This window comes from Panicum virgatum, chromosome 3K (assembly GCF_016808335.1).
Source record: "Panicum virgatum strain AP13 chromosome 3K, P.virgatum_v5, whole genome shotgun sequence".
Classification (NCBI taxonomy): Eukaryota; Viridiplantae; Streptophyta; class Magnoliopsida; order Poales; family Poaceae; genus Panicum; species Panicum virgatum.
Genome location: NC_053138.1, coordinates 32,831,201 through 32,849,998, shown reverse-complemented (window position 1 = coordinate 32,849,998; position 18,798 = coordinate 32,831,201). Strand labels below are relative to the sequence as shown.

The window sequence follows — 18,798 nt, the reverse complement described above, 5'->3', positions numbered from 1 at the left end:
CAGTCAGCAGCAGTGATGGGAATTGGACTTCTATATGAAAGCTCAGCACATGCGCTCACCATGAAGATACTTCTGGTAATCATGACAACAAGTCAATAAGGCTCCCTTTCTTTCTTCTCTTTTGATTCTGTATTGAGTTGTCCTTTTCTTTTTGTGGTTTTTGATCAATGAGGAAAGAAATCAATCCTTCAATGTTTCTGGGTATTACCATGTGTATGCATGGTATTCTGCTTAATCTTTGATACTAGCATTTTGGTATACTAAAGTTATAGCAAAATAGAAAAACTGAGAAATAAACCTTTTGTATTTTTAAATGGATTAAATGTATTAATTAGTTTTTTAAAAAATACTTAATTATCGCAGCAGTTTCACGTATAAAAACTGATCTGTTGACACTATCACAATTTGTACTACATTAATATTTTTCTAGTGTTAATAATCTTTTGGTTTGTGTTGCTCTTGTTAGGTTTCTAGGCTACCCCACCTTGCAAGTTGGGTGTTGGGACTCAATGCTTTTTGTTTATCTTTAGGGTGAGATTGGCCGAAGAAGTGGTGGTGATAATGTGCTAGAAAGGGAAGGGTATGCCGTCGCTGCAGGTTCTGCATTAGGATTTGTTGCATTGGGTGAGTTACATTTCATGACAAGTATTCCTGCAGCATTCTTGAAGTGGCGTGCTTGCACAAAAGTAACAAAAGAATTTCTCATAGGTCATGGCAGCGATGCATTTGGATTCATGGATACTTTCCTAGATCGACTTTTCGAATATATTGGCAGCAAAGAAGTCTACCATGTAAGATTTTTTTCATAGCCTCTGTTGCCCTCTTAGCATGTGTTTGGTTGGTGGGATGAAGTGGGATGGGATGGGGCGATCCCACGTTTGGTTTGGGAACATGAGGGATGGGTCCATCCCTAGAAGGGAATATACCCTCTAGATGCAGGATGCACCCATCCCTCTAGAACGAGCTGTTGTGGATGCCTTTGTGGGCCGCAAGTACGAAAGAAGGAAGAAGAAAGACGTGGCACCAGCCACGCCAAGCGCAGGGGGCGCGCAGGTTCTAGGCGTAGCTAGGAGATTGGATTTTGGTGAATAAATTCTTGTTAGGAAAATTGAGAGATTTTAGGAGATTGTAATTCCTTCCGGCTCTATTTATGGAGTCCGACTTTATCAATATAAGCAAGCAACAATTAGGGTTAAACAAACTCAGAGCCTCCACAAGGAGGGCGAGTATTGCCTAATTACGCTATCTAGCCCATCTACCATATCACAAGCAGATGGGGTGTCCCACTTCCCCCCCATCACACGCATCTCCCTCCATTGCGAGCCTGCGACGGAGGGGAGGGGAGCAGGCTGGCGAACCGTGGGTGGAGCGGATGGGACCGGCGGCTGGAGTCGGCCGGCGAGCTGCGAGCGGAGGGGAGGGTAGGGTAGGGGAGCGGCAGCCGGCGAGCGCTCGGGTGGAGGGGAAATGAGCGGGCCGGTGAGCGCTCGGGAGAGGATAGGATGGTGCGGTGGAGAAGATGAGGCTGGGAAAAAAGAAAAAGGGAAAACGAGGATGACGGGTGGGGTCATAGATTACATATGGGTCCTACTGCTAACGCCAACGGTGTTAAAAGTGACATCCATCCTTCATTCTCAATCCCTCCAACCAAACAAAAAACTAGGATAAACATATCCTTCTCAACCAAACACAAGGTGGGATGACTCCGTCCCGTCCTACCTCATCTCACAAACAAACACATGCTAAGGATATGGAATTCTTTAGGATATGCTACTCTTCTAGTTGTTCCACTCTGATGGCTTATGCAATTTATTTCTTTAAGATTCAACTTGGGAAGTGGCAAATCCTATAAACCCCCTTATGATATATGTTTCTTTGATATCATGATAAGTGTTTCATTCGAAGTGATCATTGGCCTATTGATATATGCCCTTGTTGCTCAGCTATTGGAATGACATATCAAAATATTTAACTAATTGAGCATATGATCAGAAATGTTTTGATACATTGGATGAAGCAAATGGGGTTGTTTTCCATGAGATCAATAACCTCATCTACATCCAAACTAAAGTAGGCATAAGTGAACATGATTCTAGTGTTAAATAACCAAGCTGAGTGTATTTTAGTTTGCAATGTGTTATACAGTTATACTGAACATGATGCCTCTCAAAGTTTCATTGGCAAGAGGCCAGATTGCAAGCTATGTTTTCTTGGTTAAAATTTCATGATTTATTTAGCAGCGAGCTGGTAGATTTCGGCAGTATGCCAATATAATATGTATCCAGTTTGGCAGATATTAGCTGTAAGATATGCCTCTCATAAGAAGTTGCAAACCAACCTCTCCATGCAAACTGTGCAAACTTCAATCTGGGCCATCGGATCAACATCCAAGGGGCATGGGGGAATTAGGTAATTTTACAATTAACTGCCCGCCCTTGGATTGGGTAATCACACTTTTGCAAATCTCCCCTCCCACTCCCCCTGCACTCTCCCTGATGGATAAGTCTTTGTGTTGGATGGATAAGGCATAGGGTCCTTGCAAGGACCAGAGCATCTATTCCTTTAGCATATTTCAGTTTGCTAGGACAGTCAGTTTGCTAGGACAGCATCTGGCTTTAGTTCTTTTGACTAGCATCTTAGCATCTTTTGCTTGACTGCTACCTCACTGCAGCAATGGCTGCCTGCCCTGGCTGCCTATAAGTATGTATCCCCAGCCCCTTGGGTTGGCATGGCTTTGAGTTTGTGAATGAAAAAAACCCAGAAAATTGCCCCAAGTTCATTGTCATCCTCTCAGCTCAATGAGAGTTAGAATTGAGCTTCTAACATCTGGTATCCGAGCCGTACTTTCCTGTAGGTCAGACATCTCCTGCACTTCTCCCTCCCAAGCAGCAGCTAGCGCAGCAGCAGCTAGCGCAGCAGCACCTGCTGCACCCTCTACTCCACCTTCCTCACCCAAGCAGACGAGCAACAGCTCGTCTGAGGCTGCGTCTTCTCCACGCAGCAGCCCCTTGGAGGCGCGCCATGTCCGACGCACCGTCTCAGCGCTCGGTCGCCTCGAGCGCACGGCGTCAGCGAGATGCCGAGCCCGCCGCGGCAGAGGAGCGCAGGCGAGCGACGGCACAAGCCGCTGCAGCAGCGGCGAGGGCGGCCAGGCTGTCTGCAGCGGAGCTGGCGGCGGCCAGGGTGGAGGTGGAAGCAGAGGCGGAGGAGGATGCGGCGCGTGCGGTGGAGGTCGAGGTTGAGACCTTGCGCGGTAGCCTCAGCGGCTCCATCGCCGGCAACGCCACCGCCGACGAGGACCTTGAGGAGTTGGAGAGGGAGAGAGCGCGGGAGCGGACCGCGCGGTGGGCAGCAGTCCACCCCGGCGGCGGCGGCCTGGTCGGCGGCGCGCCCGGCGGCGGTCCAGGGGCCAGCGCGCCCGGCGGGGCCTGGATGGCGGCGCGCCCGGCGACGGTCCAGGGGTCCGCGCGCCCGGCGGCGGCCCAGGGGGCGGCGCGACCGGCGACGGTCCAGGGGGCCGCGCGCCTGGCGATGGTCTAGGGGGCCGCGCACCCGGCGGCGGAGGCGGCGCCCCTGGCGGCGGCGCGCAGGGCGGTGGCGGCGCTCCTGGCTGGGGTGCGCGCGGCGGCGCCCCCGGCTACCACGGCCTCCAGGCGGTGGTCAGGGACGTCGGTCCCGGTGGTGGGTGGCCCACCCTCACCAAGACCAACTACGTCGAGTGGGCCGCAGTCATGGAGGTGAAGCTCCAGGTGCGGCATATGTGGGAGGCAGTCCGGTACGGCGACGTCGACTACGATGAGGATCGACGGGCGCTGGATGCTCTCATCGCAGCAGCCCCGCCCGAGATGCAGTTCACGCTTTCCAAGAAGCGAACTGCCAAGGAGGCCTGGGACTCCATCGCTGCGGCACGTATCGGCAGCGACCACGCCCGCAAGACCACTCTCCAGGCACTTCGCAAGGAATGGGAGAACCTGGCCTTCAAGCTAGGTGAGGATGTTGATGACTTCGCCCTCCGTCTCAACACTCTGCTGCAGAAGGTGGTGCAGTTCGGCGACGACACCTACGACGAGGAGAGAGCCGTCGAGAAGCTCTTCCGCTGCGTCCCCGAGATGTACAGGCAGACCGCTCGCTCGATCGAGTCTCTGCTGGACCTCTCCACCATGACGATCGAGGAGGCGATAGGTCGCCTCAAGGTCGTCGACAGCGACGAGCCACAGCCTCCCTCGGGAGGCATCTCCATCGGTGGGAAGCTCCACCTCACTCAGGAGCAGTGGGAGGCTCGGTGCGGTGACAGGAGGAGGGGGAGCCCTCTTCCTCGACTGGTGGCCGCTAGTGCGGCAAGCCGCGAAAGGGGCGCGGAGGTGCCCAAGCCGGGGCACGAGGGCGCGCCGAGGGTGGCGCCCACGGAGATGCTCAGGGCATCCCCGCTGACAGGCCCAAGGCGGCACGAGACGACGCCTGCCACAACTGTGGCAGGCCCGGCCACTGGGCCAGGGACTGCCCGCAGCGGAGGCGTGGGGGCCAAGCCCACGTCGCGGAGGCCCAACCGGATGACGAGCCGGCTCTGTTCCTACTCCACGGGGACATGGAGCCGCATCCGGCGGCACCGCCTGTCACCGCTCTACACCTCGACGAGCCGCGTGCCCGAGTTCTCCTCGGCAACGGCTCCGACGACGACAGGGTCGATGGCTGGTACCTCGACTCCGGCGCCACGCACCACATGACCGGGCGGCGGGAGTTCTTCTCCGACCTGGACGTCGACATAGGTGGCTCCGTCAGGTTCGGGGACTCCTCCGCCGTGGAGATCAAGGACGTGGGCTCCGTGATCTTCACCGCCAAGTCCGGAGAGCACCGGATGCTCACCGGAGTCTACTACATCCCGGCGCTGTGGAACTCCATCATCAGCCTTGGGCAGCTCGATGAGAGCGGCTCCCGCGTGGTGATCGACAGCAGGGTCCTCCGCATCTGGGACCACCGTCGCCAGCTTCTCGGCAGGGTGGTTCGAGGGAAGAACCGCCTCTACATCCTCCTTGTCGGGGTGACCCAGCCTCTTTGTCTTGCAGCTCGCAGGGACGACGAGGCATGGCAGTGGCACGAGCGCTTTGGGCACCTCCACTTTGAGGCCCTGAAGCGGCTCGGCGCCAAGGAGATGGTGCGAGGCCTCCCGTGCCTCGACCACGTGGAGCAGCTCTGCGACGTCTGCGTGCTGACGAAGCAGAGGCGGCACTCCTTCCCCCAGCAGGCGAGCTTCCGAGCCAAGGAGCGGCTCGAGCTCGTACATGGGGACTTGTGTGGCCCGGTGACACCGGTCACACCAGGAGGACGACGCTACTTCCTGCTGCTCGTCGACGACCTCTCCCGCTTCATGTGGGTGATGATCCTCGGCAGCAAGGGAGAGGCTGCGGACGCCATCAGGCGTGCTCAGGCTGCTGCGGAGGCGGAGAGCGGCCGCAAGTTGCGCGTGCTGCGCACCGACAACGGCGGCGAGTTCACGGCGGCCGAGTTCACGGCGTACTGCGCGGATGAGGGCATCCAGCGCCACTACTCTGCGTCGTACAGCCCGCAGCAGAATGGCGTCGTCGAGCGGCGCAATCAGACGGTGGTGGGGATGGCCCGGGCCCTCCTCAAGCAGAGGGGCATGCCGGCCGTCTTCTGGGGAGAGGCGGTGGTGACGGCCGTCTACATCCTCAACCGCTCGCCCACCAAGGCACTCGACGGCATGACGCCGTATGAGGCTTGGCATGGGCGTAAGCCGGCGGTCTCCCACCTGCGGGTCTTCGGCTGCCTCGCGTTCGCCAAGGAGCTTGGCCACATCGGCATGCTCGACGACAGGAGCACTCCGGGAGTGTTCATCGGCTACGCAGAGGGTTCGAAGGCCTACCGCATTCTCGACCCGGAGACACAGCGTGTGCGCACGGCGCGCGACGTTGTGTTCGACGAAGGGCGAGGATGGGCGTGGGACAAGGCGGTGGACGACGGCTCGGCTCCGATGTACGACGACTTCACCGTCGAGTACGTCCACTTCGAGGGAGCCGGGGGAGTAGGCAGCTCTTCTTCGCCGAGCGTGCCTACCCCGGTCCCCGAGCCTCCACCGACTCCGGCGCCCGCCACACTGGCGGCACCACGCTCTTCAGCTACGACTCCGGCTGCGCCGAGTTACTCGGCTGCACCACCACAGCCGGCGACGCCGCGCACTCCAGCACCGGCAGCCACTCCTCCGGGCACGCCTAATACAGCACATGTTCATGCTGAGCACAGCCCGGTGGAGTTCGCTACTCCTCTCTCTCACGACGAGGAGCGCATCGACGCGTACCACGACGGTGAGCCACTGCGGTACCGTATGATGGAGGACTTTCTCGGCGATCAGCCGGTGCAGGGACTGGTGCCTCACGACCTGGAGGCGTAGTTGCACCTCGCGTGCGACGACGGCGAGCCTCAGTCTTTCGCAGAGGCCGAGGGACACGCGGCATGGCGTGCCGCGATGCAGTCGGAGATGGACGCGGTTGAGAAGAACCGCACTTGGGAGCTTGCTGATCTCCCTCGTGGTCACCGCGCGATCACCCTTAAGTGGGTGTTCAAGCTGAAGAGGGATGAGGCCGGCACCGTCGTCAAGCACAAGGCTCGCCTGGTGGCACGAGGTTTCGTGCAGCAGGAGGGAGTCGACTTCGACGATGCTTTCGCTCCCGTGGCACGGATGGAGTCCGTGCGACTTCTCCTTGCGCTGGCTGCCCAGGAGGGCTGGCGCGTCCATCACATGGACGTCAAGTCGGCGTTTCTCAACGGCGACTTGAAGGAGGAGGTCTACGTGCACCAGCCGCCGGGGTTTGCGATCCCCGGCAAGGAGGGTAAGGTGCTACGTCTGCGCAAGGCCCTCTATGGCTTGCGGCAGGCCCCGAGGGCGTGGAACGCCAAGCTGGACTCCACGCTCAAGGGGATGGGCTTCGAGCAAAGCCCGCACGAGGCGGCCATCTACCGGCGGGGCAATGGAGGCAATGCCCTGCTGGTGGGTGTCTACGTCGACGACTTGGTGATCACCGGCACCAAGGATGAGGAGGTGGTGGCGTTCAAGGAGGAGATGAAGGCCACTTTTCAGATGAGCGACCTGGGGCCTCTCTCCTTCTACCTGGGGATCGAGGTGCACCAGGACGACTCCGGGATCACACTTCGACAGACCGCCTACGCCAAGCGCGTCGTCGAGCTCGCCGGGCTCACCGACTGCAACCCAGCTCTCACTCCGATGGAGGAGAGGCTGAAGCTGAGCCGTGACAGCACGACAGAGGAGGTGGACGCTACTCAGTACCGGCGCCTTGTGGGGAGCCTCCGCTACCTCGCCCACACACGGCCGGACTTGGTGTTCTCCGTCGGCTACGTTAGTCGGTTCATGCAGCGACCGACGACGGAGCACCAGCAGGCCGTGCAGAGGATCATCCGCTATGTTGCGGGGACTCTCGACCACGGTCTCCATTACCCGAGGTGCCCTGGAGCGGCACACTTCGTCGGGTACAGCGACAGCGACCACGCCGGCGACATCGACACCAGCAAGAGCACGAGCGGGATCCTCTTCTTCCTCGGCGAGTGCCTTGCTAGCTGGCAGTCGGTCAAGCAGCAGGTGGTGGCCTTGTCCAGTTGCGAGGCCGAGTACATAGCGGCCTCCACCGCGTCGACTCAGGCGCTCTGGCTCGCTCGACTGCTTGGTGATCTACTCGGCAGAGACATTGGAGCGGTGGAGCTCAGGGTGGACAGCAAGTCCGCCCTGGCCTTGGCGAAGAACCCCGTTTTCCATGAACGGAGCAAGCACATCCGGGTGAGGTACCACTTCATCCGAGGCTGCTTGGAGGACGGGAGCATCAAGGCAACCTACATCAACACCAAGGACCAGCTTGCAGACCTGCTCACCAAGCCCCTTGGGAGGATCAAGTTCCTTGAGCTCTGCTCCAGGACCGGGATGGTCCAATCCTCCCACAAGACGATGCACAAGACTTAGGGGGAGAATGATGGATAAGTCTTTGTGCTGGATGGATAAGGCATAGGGTCCTTGCAAGAACCAGAGCATCTATTCCTTTAGCATATTTCAGTTTGCTAGGACAGTCAGTTTGCTAGGACAGCATCTAGCTTTAGTTCTTTTGACTAACATCTTAGCATCTTTTGCTTGACTGCTGCCTCACTGCAGCAATGGCTGCCTGCCCTGGCTGCCTATAAGTATGTATCCCCAGCCCCTTGGGTTGGCATGGCTTTGAGTTTGTGAATGAAGAAAACCCAGAAAATTGCCCCAAGTTCATTGTCATCCTCTCAGCTCAATGAGAGTTAGAATTGAGCTTCTAACACTCCCTTGGATGTTGATCTGGTGGCCCAGATTGAAGTTTGCATGGTTTGCACGGAGATGTTGGTTTGCACCTGATATGTTCCCTAAGAAGTTGTACCCAGTTTAGTGACGGAAGTTGGATAGAATGCTTCAGTTAGGTCTTTACTGAGTTGGGAGTTTAAATGACAAACATCTGATTGCGACAACCACTGAGCAGATACCAGCAGTTAATGTTTCTCTGTGCCTTTCCCTATCTCAATAGTTAAAATGCTATTTGAAGAGCAATCAGCGTTACGATTCTTTATTTAAGTTTGTCATTGTAATGATTCTATATTTGTATCTCTATTTTACAAGTTGATAATGTTCTCAGGAAAAACACCTAAATGCAACAACTGCCGATGATCAAAGTGGCAACACTGGGCAGGTCATTTTTCTCTTTACACAGCGATTTCAAAGTTCCATAAATAGCTCTACATTTTGATGTGTATTGCTATTTTTTTTGTATAGATGATGGATGGAGCACAAATAAATGTTGATGTTACTGCACCTGGAGCAATAATTGCTCTGGCCTTGATATTTCTGAAGGTATGTTTTCTTTTTTTTGAACTGTAAAAGGTATGTTTTCTAGGTTACTTGGTATCTCTTTATAACTTTCGAAATTATTTTTATTGTTTTACCAGTACCCTAACAAAATTCTGTATTATTATGGTTCACATCACAGACAGAGTCCGAGGAGATTGCGGCTAGACTCGGTATCCCAAATACTTTCTTCGATTTGCAGTATGTGAGACCTGATTTTGTTATGCTTCGCATTATAGCCAGGAATTTAATATTGTGGAGCAGGTAATCTTGCAATTTCAATCTGAAGTCCTTGTGCCGCTTGTTGACCGTAACATAAAACTAAAGAACTATGTCGTTTTGCAGAATACAACCTACCAAAGGATGGATTGATTCTCAAATTCCTGAAACTGTAAAGACTGGTGTTTCCAACATGAGTGAAGGGACTATTGACAGTGATGAATTTGATGCCGAAGCTCTTTTTCAAGCTTATGTTAATATAGTGACTGGAGCATGCATTGCACTTGGTGAGTAGCATTGTTTGTGTCAATTCTGACATGAATCACTAACTGTTTGTGCTTCATATTTTTTCGTAGTATAATGGTTTTTTAAGCTTATAAAAAGACAAGGTAATTTAGTTTTCATAATTTCTTGTAATATTTGTTTAACTTGGACTCTACATTATATTAAACCACTAACCGTAGCTATTGTTTAGTGGTTCTCTTGGTCTAGTCCTACTACTTCTGTACTGGCTGAAAATTTCTCTTTGTACTGTTCCGTCACTACAGAACATCTCCTTTGCTTTATTTCCAGAGTATGTTTACTATATTTTCTGTTCGTGGACTGTTGATGCTTACATTCTTTGACTGACCACTTGGCACATCCAAGCACTCACAAACTCCAATTCATGAACATGTAGAAGCTACGGTGGTTATTCTAATGACCTATTAAACTCCTTGTCGACAAGCCCATTGCATGTTTGCTGCCCTTTATCAGCTTCATCAATGTTTGCAGGACTCAAGTATGCTGGCAGCAGAAATGGTGATGCCCAAGAACTGCTCTACGCCTATACTATACATTTTCTAAATGAGGTACACGGCCTGTTCAATTATAACTGTTAAATTGTATTTTGGTAATATAATTGCTCATTGTTATGCAGATTAAGCACATACCTGTTCGAACAGCAAGTATACTGCCAAAGGGATTACTACAATATGTTGACCGTGGAACCCTTGAACTCTGCTTGCACCTTATTGTTCTATCTCTATCTCTGGTTAGTGGAGTGTATCATGACTTTATTTACTTAGACTTGGTACATAGTACACTCGACACAGCTGTTAGCTGTACACATTTCATTAAGTCTTATGGATTTACATATGTCCTTATCCTAGTAAACAGTTTTCTGCGCATATGTGTTCTGATTTCTTGTCATTTTCCTTTGTTAAGGTAATGGCAGGATCGGGAAATTTGCAGATTTTCCGCTTACTGCGTTATCTTAGAGGAAGAATGTCTGCAGAAGGACAAGTGAATTATGGATTACAGATGGCTGTGAGTATCGTTAATAGGGTGAACAAATATGTTTTTCTTTAAAATCAAATACCGAGGACTAATAGCGGATATATTCTTTTACTGCACACTATGAGAACTCTGAAACGGAAACGTTTGGTCATCAGGGTTATGATTCCTGACTAGAGACCATGTGACCTTTTTGGCTATGCCACCCTTTAAATATCATCGGTTTTAGGCAGTCATCTTTGTTACCTTTTTGACCCGAACTAATGATGGAAAATCCTTCATATCTGCTGGTTTTGACTTGGTTTTCTTGAACTTTCTTTTTGGTCATTACTACCCTGGTTACTGGATCCTGTATTCTGGCCTTGGCTTTTGGTAGGGAATTTGGAGTATGTTCCTAGTTGATACAAAACTTATGGGTGCTACTGCCATATGAAAATTGCAACAAAGTGTGTGTGTGTGTGTGGGTGTGGGTGGGTGCGTGTGTGTTATTGTTCATGTTAACACATTAGTATTTTATTGTGTGAGAAAATGGGCTAATCCCGTTTATCAACAATGTAGGTAAGCCTGGCGATAGGATTCTTATTCCTTGGAGGCGGGACACACACTTTTTCAACTCAAAATAGTGGAATTGCTGCATTATTGATCTCACTTTACCCACGTTTGCCTGCTGGACCCAATGACAATCGCTGTCATCTCCAGGTCATTCTCTTCTACTTCCCTCAGCTCTGACCTTCACTGTATGTCATAGCATCATTCTTTGCAAACAAATTTAAGTTCTTTGTGTTACTGTATTTAGGCATTCAGACACCTATATGTAATAGCTACAGAGCCTCGATGGGTTCAGACGGTGGATGTTGATACAGAACTTCCAGTTTATTGCCCATTGGAAGTGACAGTTGCTGAAACAGAGTATTATGATGAGACCAACTATTGTGAGGTGACACCTTGTCTTCTGCCAGAACGCTCAGTGGTACGTATGGTTGATTCAAGTTACAATTAATGGTGAAACAATATTCTTAATAAACATTAAACTTTAAACATATACTGAATACTGATGTATGACATATGTTTATCGTTCGACACTACTGTAACAAGGTGCACTGAAGTTACATATTCACCAATTTATTGTCTGCAGTTACTGACATCTACTTACTATATTGCTGGCAGTTGTTTTTTTTGTTGTATTTCTGCTATTCCACTATTGTCAAGACAGACTTTTTTTAGGTACTAGCTAAAATGCTGGTGCTTTAGGTACTGAAACAACATATATAATCTTACCCCAGTGCACTGAGCCATAGTTGGCGCTCAGCCTGCGTCGTGTCTTTGGTTCTGTTGTTGTGGGCGCACTTGCCATTGTCCTCGTCGGCATGATTAATCTGTCCTCGTCAGGGCTGCTATTAACATCGAGAATAGTTTTTGGTGCTTGGCAGGTGCCTCTAGTTTCAGGAGTTCCTACTATTAGATAGATATGTAGCTATGTATATCTCTCTTGTTTTTCCCTCTAGTTGGAGGGCCTCTTTGCATATTGTACACATGTATATTCTGCCCCTTTTGGCCATGGAATAGATTCAGCTGCACATACCTAACATGGTATCACAACCTAGGTTTAGGGTCTTCCATCCCGCTGTCGTCTGCGAGCCCTCCGGCTAGACGTCGGTGAGCCACCACCGCCGGTCGGCGAAGTCAGCTCCACCTCTTCTCCCTTTGTCTACTTCCTTCTACTACACGTGCCCGTGAACTCTACAGCTGTTCTGCCCGCGGCCCCCATCGCCGTCGGCGCCACCGTTAGCCCCTCCTGCCGTGCCCCCGCCGTCGGCCCGTGCCTCCCCGCCGCCTCCCGTGGCCGCACGCGCGCCTCCCACGGCGCCTCGCGGCCAGTCCACGCCTCGCCATTGCTCCACACCGCCGGTCCATGCCCCTTCGACTGTGGCCCCCGGCTCGCGCCTCCCAGCCGTCGGCACGCGCCTCGCCACCGCTGGTCCATGCCTCCCCACCACCGGGTTGTGCCTCCATGCACGTGCGCTTTGCTCTCTCTTTGCTTGCGTGCACGTGCACTCTGCTTTGTCCGCGCGTGAGATCTGCTCTGCTCTACTCTTTGCTCGTGTGTGCTCTCTTGCTTTGCTTTGCCTTGTGTCCCTCCTGTGGGGCAGCCCAAGTTAAAAAAAATGGAGGAGCGAGGTCAGGAAGAGAGCAGTCCTGGTCTTGCACTGATGGCCTCGTCTACCAGCCTTAGAGCAGGAGTTGCTCATGTTGTTCCGCCGCCTCAATGTAGCTACTTTCTCCTTTTTTGGGACTACTGCTCGTGCTTCTGGTTTACCACCACTGCCTCCTTACCGAGACACATCATCTTCATGGTTCCTTGATTTTGGTGCTTCGTTTCATATGACTCCCAATTCTACCCAACTGTCTTTCTTGTCCTCTGTTGTCACCCTCTTGTTGTTCAGACAGCTAATAGCATCTATCTTCCAGTTACTGGACGAGGTGTTCTCTCAATGTCTTCTTTTCATGTGTCTATAGTTTCACATGTTCCTAATCTCACTGTGCAGCTGATGTCTGCTGGCCAGATCACTGATCATGGATGTCGCATCATTCTTGAGTCCGACTCTTGTTGTGTTCAGGATCTTCGTACGGGACTTCTAGCGGGGACTGGGCCTAGGCGTCATGACTCTCAGCATCTTTAGCTTGACTGGCTTCGTCTTACCTCGTCCACTGTGGCGAGTCTCTCATCCACCTCACCTGCCCCCGTGGTTACTAGTTCTCCTAGTGCACCTACCTTTGCTCAGTGGCATCGTCGTCTTGGCCATCTCTCTGGTTCAAGGCTTTCCACTCTTGTTGGCAATGGTGTTTTAGGTCTTGTGTCTGGTGATGGTGCACTTCATTGTATGGGTTGCAAACTTGGTAAGCAGCTGCAACTCCCTTATCTATCTAGTGCTTCTGTATTGCAACGTCCTTTTGATCTCATTCACTCGGATGTTTGGGTGCCTGCTCCTTTTGTCTCGAAAGGGGGTCACTCCTATTATGTCATTTTCATCGATGATTATTCACGGTTTACCTAGATCTATCTTATGTCCTCTCGTGGCCAGTTTCTATCTACCAGCATTTTGCCACTATGATTTGCACTCAGTATGATTCTCCCGTTCGTGCTTTTCGTGCCGATTTCGCTGGTGAGTACATCTCTGCCTCACATCGTCTCTTCCTTGCTGACCAGGGTACCCTTCCTCAATTTTCTTGTCTTGGTGCCCATGCTCAGAATGGTGCTGCCGGACACAAGCATCGTCACATTCTTGAGACCTCGTGCTTTACTACTCTCCTCGGAGCTTCCACCTCACTTTTGGGTTGAGGCTCTCTCTACGACTGTTTTTCTCATTAATAGACAACCTTCCTCAGTTCTTCAGGGTTGTACCCCGTATAAGCACTTGTTTGGTCATCCACCCCAATTACAGTCATCTTTGTTGCTTTGGGTGTGCCTATTTTGTTCTTCTCCCTCCTCGTGAACGCACCAAGCTCACTGCTCAATTAGTTGAGTGTGTTTTTCTTTGGTACAATACGGAGCACAAGGGTTATCGCTGCTACGACCATGTTGCCTGTCGGATGAGGGTATCTCGGGATGTCACCTTTGATGAATCCCGCCCTTTTTTCCCTTGTTTCTCCTCTAGCTCCTCTTCCACTACCACGGAGTCTATCTCCTTCTTGACTCTTCCTGACGAGTCTCTTCTATTGCCGTCCACTCCACCATCACCATCTTATGCTCCTTCTATAGTTCCTCCACCTCCACCTAAGCCTTCTCAGTCGCTTTTTGGGCCTCCTCCCGTCGAGGTTCCTCCTTCCCCTACCACGGAGTCTATCTCCTTCTTGACTCTTCCTGACGAGTCTTTTCTGTTGCCGTCCACTCCACCATCACCATCTTATGCTCCTTCTATAGTTCCTCCACCTCCACCTATAAGCCTTCTCAGTCGCTTTTTGGGCCTCCTCCCGTCGAGGTTCCTCCTTCCCCTCTTGTGTCTTCTCCATTGTCCCTTAGTCCTACTCTTGTGATGGTCCCTCCACGCGAGATCACCCAAGCACAGCTATTTCCTCTCCAAACTCAGTGTTGTGGATCCCCCATGAGTTTGAGCGGGGGTGTTAGATATATATGTAGCTGTATATATCTCTCTTGTTTTTGCCTCTAGTTGGAGGGCCTCTTTGCATATTGTACACATGTATATTCTGCCTCTTTGGACCATGGAATAGATTCAGCTGCACATTCCTAACACCTACTTCCTAGCTAGGTCGCTGACCCTGTGTGTGTGTTGTACCACACCCTTAGCCTGCCTTGTGTGACTTGCGGACAAATTGACCATCCTTCTAGGCTGGATTAGGCAGCCTCAACACAGATGAAGAGGTGGGTATGTGCAGGATCTGCTGCCATCTTTTTCGATGGTGATGACTAGAAATGAGATATTGACGAACCAAGGATAGTAGGGATTTTTCGTAGGGAGGAATCTTTGTCAGTAATATTTGCTAAATAATAGTTTGTTGGAAGTTTTCTTTATTTTTCAAGGTTTTGAGGTTAAATAGCAAAGTGCATGAACTACTGCTGTTGTACTGCTGCGGAATCATACAATGTAACTGTTTGCCCATCACATTGACAGCATATAAGCACAACCCTTGTATTTAATTTTAAGCAATTAAGCATGACATGCACTCTATCTTGCCCATTCATTCAAATTGAAAATCATGTATGTGTAATCTTGCCTTTTTATTGTCATGTATGGTTGCATTTCATCTTCATGCCTTTGTGGTTAAGTTTTTTTGGATAATGACCATCTTTAATGAAGGATTCACTAGCAGTATCTTATAGTATGCTCCCTATACTTTTGTACAACCTGTGATACTTTGCTAAAAGTGTCTTATCAAATGTGAAATTAACCCAGACATGGTTCCATTGCCATGTATGATTAAACTCATTCTTCTTGCAAGCTGTTTCTCTATCACATGGTCAGTAAAAATATGAGCTATGAATGAATAGCATTGAGAACAGACAATGTAGCAAAGTGCATGAACTATCGTTTTGTGTTTTCCTTTACAATCAACTTTGATCATGAGTTTTGCCAGTTCACATGCAACTTTCCTCCTTTGCACTCTATTATTTTAGAATTTTGGTTGATAAGTATATAGAAAGTGCAGAGTGGTGCGAGTTTGACCTAATAAATTGCACAATCTGAAAAGGGCTAATTCTGTTGCAGCTTAAGAGCATTCGAGTTTGTGGACCTAGATATTGGCCTCAGGTGATAAAACTTACACCTGAAGGTATTTTACTTATCCTGAACATATCACATTTTTCTTCAGAATTTTTTTTCATTATATTCTTATCATGACTTTCAAATAGACAAGCCATGGTGGAGATCCGGAGACAAGACAGATCCCTTCAACGGGGGCGTACTCTACATAAAGCGAAAAGTTGGATCATGCTCCTACTCTGATGATCCAATTGGCTGCCAGTCTTTGATTTCGCGGGCAATGCATGAGGTTAATGTTTTGTTACACTTGTGCAGATGTGTTCCTTAATGCCCCTATTGAGGACTATAGGTGATACCAACATGTAACTTTACTATTCTCTTGCATTGAACTTCAGGTTTGTGATATGCCATCTGCTAGATGCAGTAATAAACCAAACAGCATTAATCATAGTGCCAACAGAATTGATCAGCTTGTAAGCACTTATTCGGCCAATCCAAGCTTGATTGCTTTTGCAAAACTGTGTTCCAAGTCATGGAAGAACAGGCAAGTGAATTTTTATGTCCTCTTTCCTTATATTTGCAAAGAAGAGTTTAGGTTGGATAAGCAGCACTACATGTATGACAAGTCATTTGGCCGGCTTATTTTTGAATTCTATTCTTAATGTTTGTCTTCCAACTGCAGATGCAATTTTCGAGAGTTCTGCTCTCCAGTGCTGTATGAATGTATGAGCAAAGATAGACCATCACTGTTACAGGTTTCTTACTGTAAACTTGAAGATCAATTTTTGCTCATTTCTTATCAGCTAGCTTGTTTTAGTGACAGTTATTTCTCATCCAGGTATATATCAGTTTTTACACAATAATTGAGTCAATGTGGGAGCATTTGAAGATTGGACATTTTCCCTTCTATGATTCCCTTTTCCTTCCCAACTTGAAGGTTCGTATGGAGCACTCTATCTACGGTTGTCTTGTTGGTCTTTATTGCCCGTTTAGGTTTGTTTCAGTCTCCATTTTAAAAACATTATTTCCAGCCAAATTGGTAGTTCACCGCCTGAACCATCTGACTCTTTTTTTATTGTTTGGATGGGCATATTGCGTTTTCTCCCTTTGGTCTTCTTTTTGAAGTTTTCATCCTTCCTGGTTGCGCTGCTCAGCGGTCGCTTGAATCCTAGCCTCGTCTCGCATGCGTTGGCAGCTGCGCCCCTGTAGCGGATCGAGCCGGCGTGCGCGCTTGCACTCTTTCCATGGTCGAGCAGGTATGGACGCCAGCAACCGCGGAGCCGCGCGCCGCCCGCCTCCATGTCGTCGAACTTCGGCTCGTCTGCGGCCAAGCATCACCCAGCCCGCGGCGGCGCTGTCGAGGCTGAGCGCCGCCCATCTGCCTGCAGCTCCCCGCGTCGCCAAGGTTGAGCTCCCATTCCGCTTGCCGAGGCCAAGCGTCGCCCAACCCGTGGTGGCGCCGCGGAGGCTGCGCTCCACCCGTCTGCCCGCGGCCCCTCGCGTCGCCGAGGCTGAGCTGCCCGCCCGCCCGTGTTCGCTTGCTTGGTCTAGCGACATTTTCTGTCTCTTCTCTCCGACGTGGATTGCTATCGACACTTCTTAACGGCCCGTTGCGGCTGGCCCTAGGCTGGGGACCAGTTTGGCTGGGGTTTTCTCAGTGCAAAGCCGTGACGATGGTCTTTCCCGCGGTGGTCATTTTTTCCAATAAAGTTTCAGTCAGAAAATGCCCAACGTTTGGTCTTGTTCCTATGATTCTTCTTTCCAATGTGCAGGTCGCTTTGGCCTACAACGAAGCAATAGTTGATGGTAGAATCACAGATGGAGGAATTATTCAGTCCACCTTCTTGGAGTCGCTTATGAAGCGTGTGGGAGACATCTTTGCGGAATTGCCTAACCTCAAGGACAATCTTCACCGTTATTTGACCACAGGCAGATGGCCTGATGCCCAAAATGATGTGGTGATCCTCTCTTGGTATCTCCAGTGGTACAACATTCCACCTCCCCATGTGGTGGCTTCTGCAGTTGAGAAGGTTAGGCCCAGAGTCCCCGCCGGTGTATCTATCCTCCCTCTGCTTCGCCTCCTGCTACCAACCACGCACCTTGTGGGACTGATGGAGATCGAGAAGTTGCAGACCACCATGAAGGCCTAAAAGCCTACCGCTGCAAATGCAATCAACGCTGGGCTCTGTGCAAGCAGGTTGTTGATTGCAAATACCTAGTCATATATCAGTATGAAGGTTAGTCAGAGCATTGTTATCGCACATGGTGAGGAGGACGGGGGAAGTGTGTAACCAACTGCAGATTTTCTTAATTTAATGGGCTATAGTGAAGGGCCTCTTTGTACAGTTTGTGTAACCTTAATTTAATGGGTATATCCCTGTTGATCAATCTGGGGTGGATACAATTGTGCAAGAAATATTGGGGGTACTCGGACCCTATATAGCGCAGGACATTTGAGAGCAGGGTTAATAACCCCGCCCACCCGCCGGCTGCGTGCGGACGCTCTGCGCCCGCGGCAGTCTGGGAGCAGGCGGTTGCCTCCCTCCGGGTCCACAAACAGAGATTCATTCATCCATTTCAGTCGGCGGTAAGCACAGCGCCTGTTTTTTTCTCTCTTCTCTCTCTTCCACATAGGATTTAGTCTGCTTGCACTCTGTTATAATATTTGCTCTGACTAATAAAATTAAAGTGATGCCTATAGTACTGTCAGAGATCTGAGGTTCACCCCAATCCACGTCTCTTTATATCATCACAATCGGCGGCGTGTAGTTGGGCCAGCCAAGCTTGTAATCTGGCGTCTTTTTTATTTTTATATTTTTTAAAATTATTTTTTACAGAAATATATTTTCGATTTCATAATTTACAGTTTTGTACCCCTACCGTCTGGCTGCGGGGCGGCAGGGTACCTGCCGCCAACTAGCGGGGCGGTAGGGACCTGAATGTAAATAAAATTTATTTTTAATCGTATTTTGGCCTCTGGGGGAGCCTCTGCCGCCCCCCTGCCGGGCGGCAGGGTACCTACCGCCAACTGGCGGGGCGGTAGGCCAGGCAAAAAATTATTTTCTTTTTAGTTTTCAGAACAGTGAACTTCTAAATTTAATTAAAAATTATAGAAAAATCAAAAAAATGCAAACTAAATTTTGTTAGGTTTATTAAATCAAGATCTACAGATAAAAAATACTCATGCATGTGAAATGTCAATTT

At 50.3% G+C, this 18,798-nt stretch overlaps 1 protein-coding gene across 8 annotated transcripts in view; it reads left to right on the top strand.

Moving 5' to 3' along the window:
* The window catches only part of LOC120699034 (anaphase-promoting complex subunit 1-like), a 46,011-nt gene extending 28,001 nt beyond the window's left edge, over positions 1–18,010 (top strand). For 5 of the 8 annotated variants that reach the window (XM_039982893.1, XM_039982890.1, XM_039982891.1 and 2 more), the window contains 18 exons: positions 4–75; positions 531–624; positions 709–791; positions 8,673–8,726; positions 8,810–8,887; positions 9,024–9,145; positions 9,227–9,387; positions 9,875–9,951; positions 10,020–10,133; positions 10,307–10,408; positions 10,934–11,074; positions 11,172–11,345; positions 15,601–15,664; positions 15,744–15,883; positions 15,990–16,138; positions 16,277–16,349; positions 16,433–16,531; positions 16,790–17,335. In XM_039982893.1, coding sequence (XP_039838827.1) covers positions 4–75; positions 531–624; positions 709–791; positions 8,673–8,726; positions 8,810–8,887; positions 9,024–9,145; positions 9,227–9,387; positions 9,875–9,951; positions 10,020–10,133; positions 10,307–10,408; positions 10,934–11,074; positions 11,172–11,345; positions 15,601–15,664; positions 15,744–15,883; positions 15,990–16,138; positions 16,277–16,349; positions 16,433–16,531; positions 16,790–17,197 — 2,205 coding nt within the window. In that variant the 3' untranslated portion in view covers positions 17,198–17,335. Of the gene's footprint in view, positions 1–3; positions 76–530; positions 625–708; positions 792–8,672; positions 8,727–8,809; positions 8,888–9,023; positions 9,146–9,226; positions 9,388–9,874; positions 9,952–10,019; positions 10,134–10,306; positions 10,409–10,933; positions 11,075–11,171; positions 11,346–15,600; positions 15,665–15,743; positions 15,884–15,989; positions 16,139–16,276; positions 16,350–16,432; positions 16,532–16,789; positions 17,336–17,366 lie in introns of those variants that run through there. The other 3 variants (XM_039982888.1, XM_039982892.1, XM_039982889.1) reach the window with 2 other exon arrangements.
* The last annotated feature ends 788 nt before the right edge of the window (positions 18,011–18,798 follow it).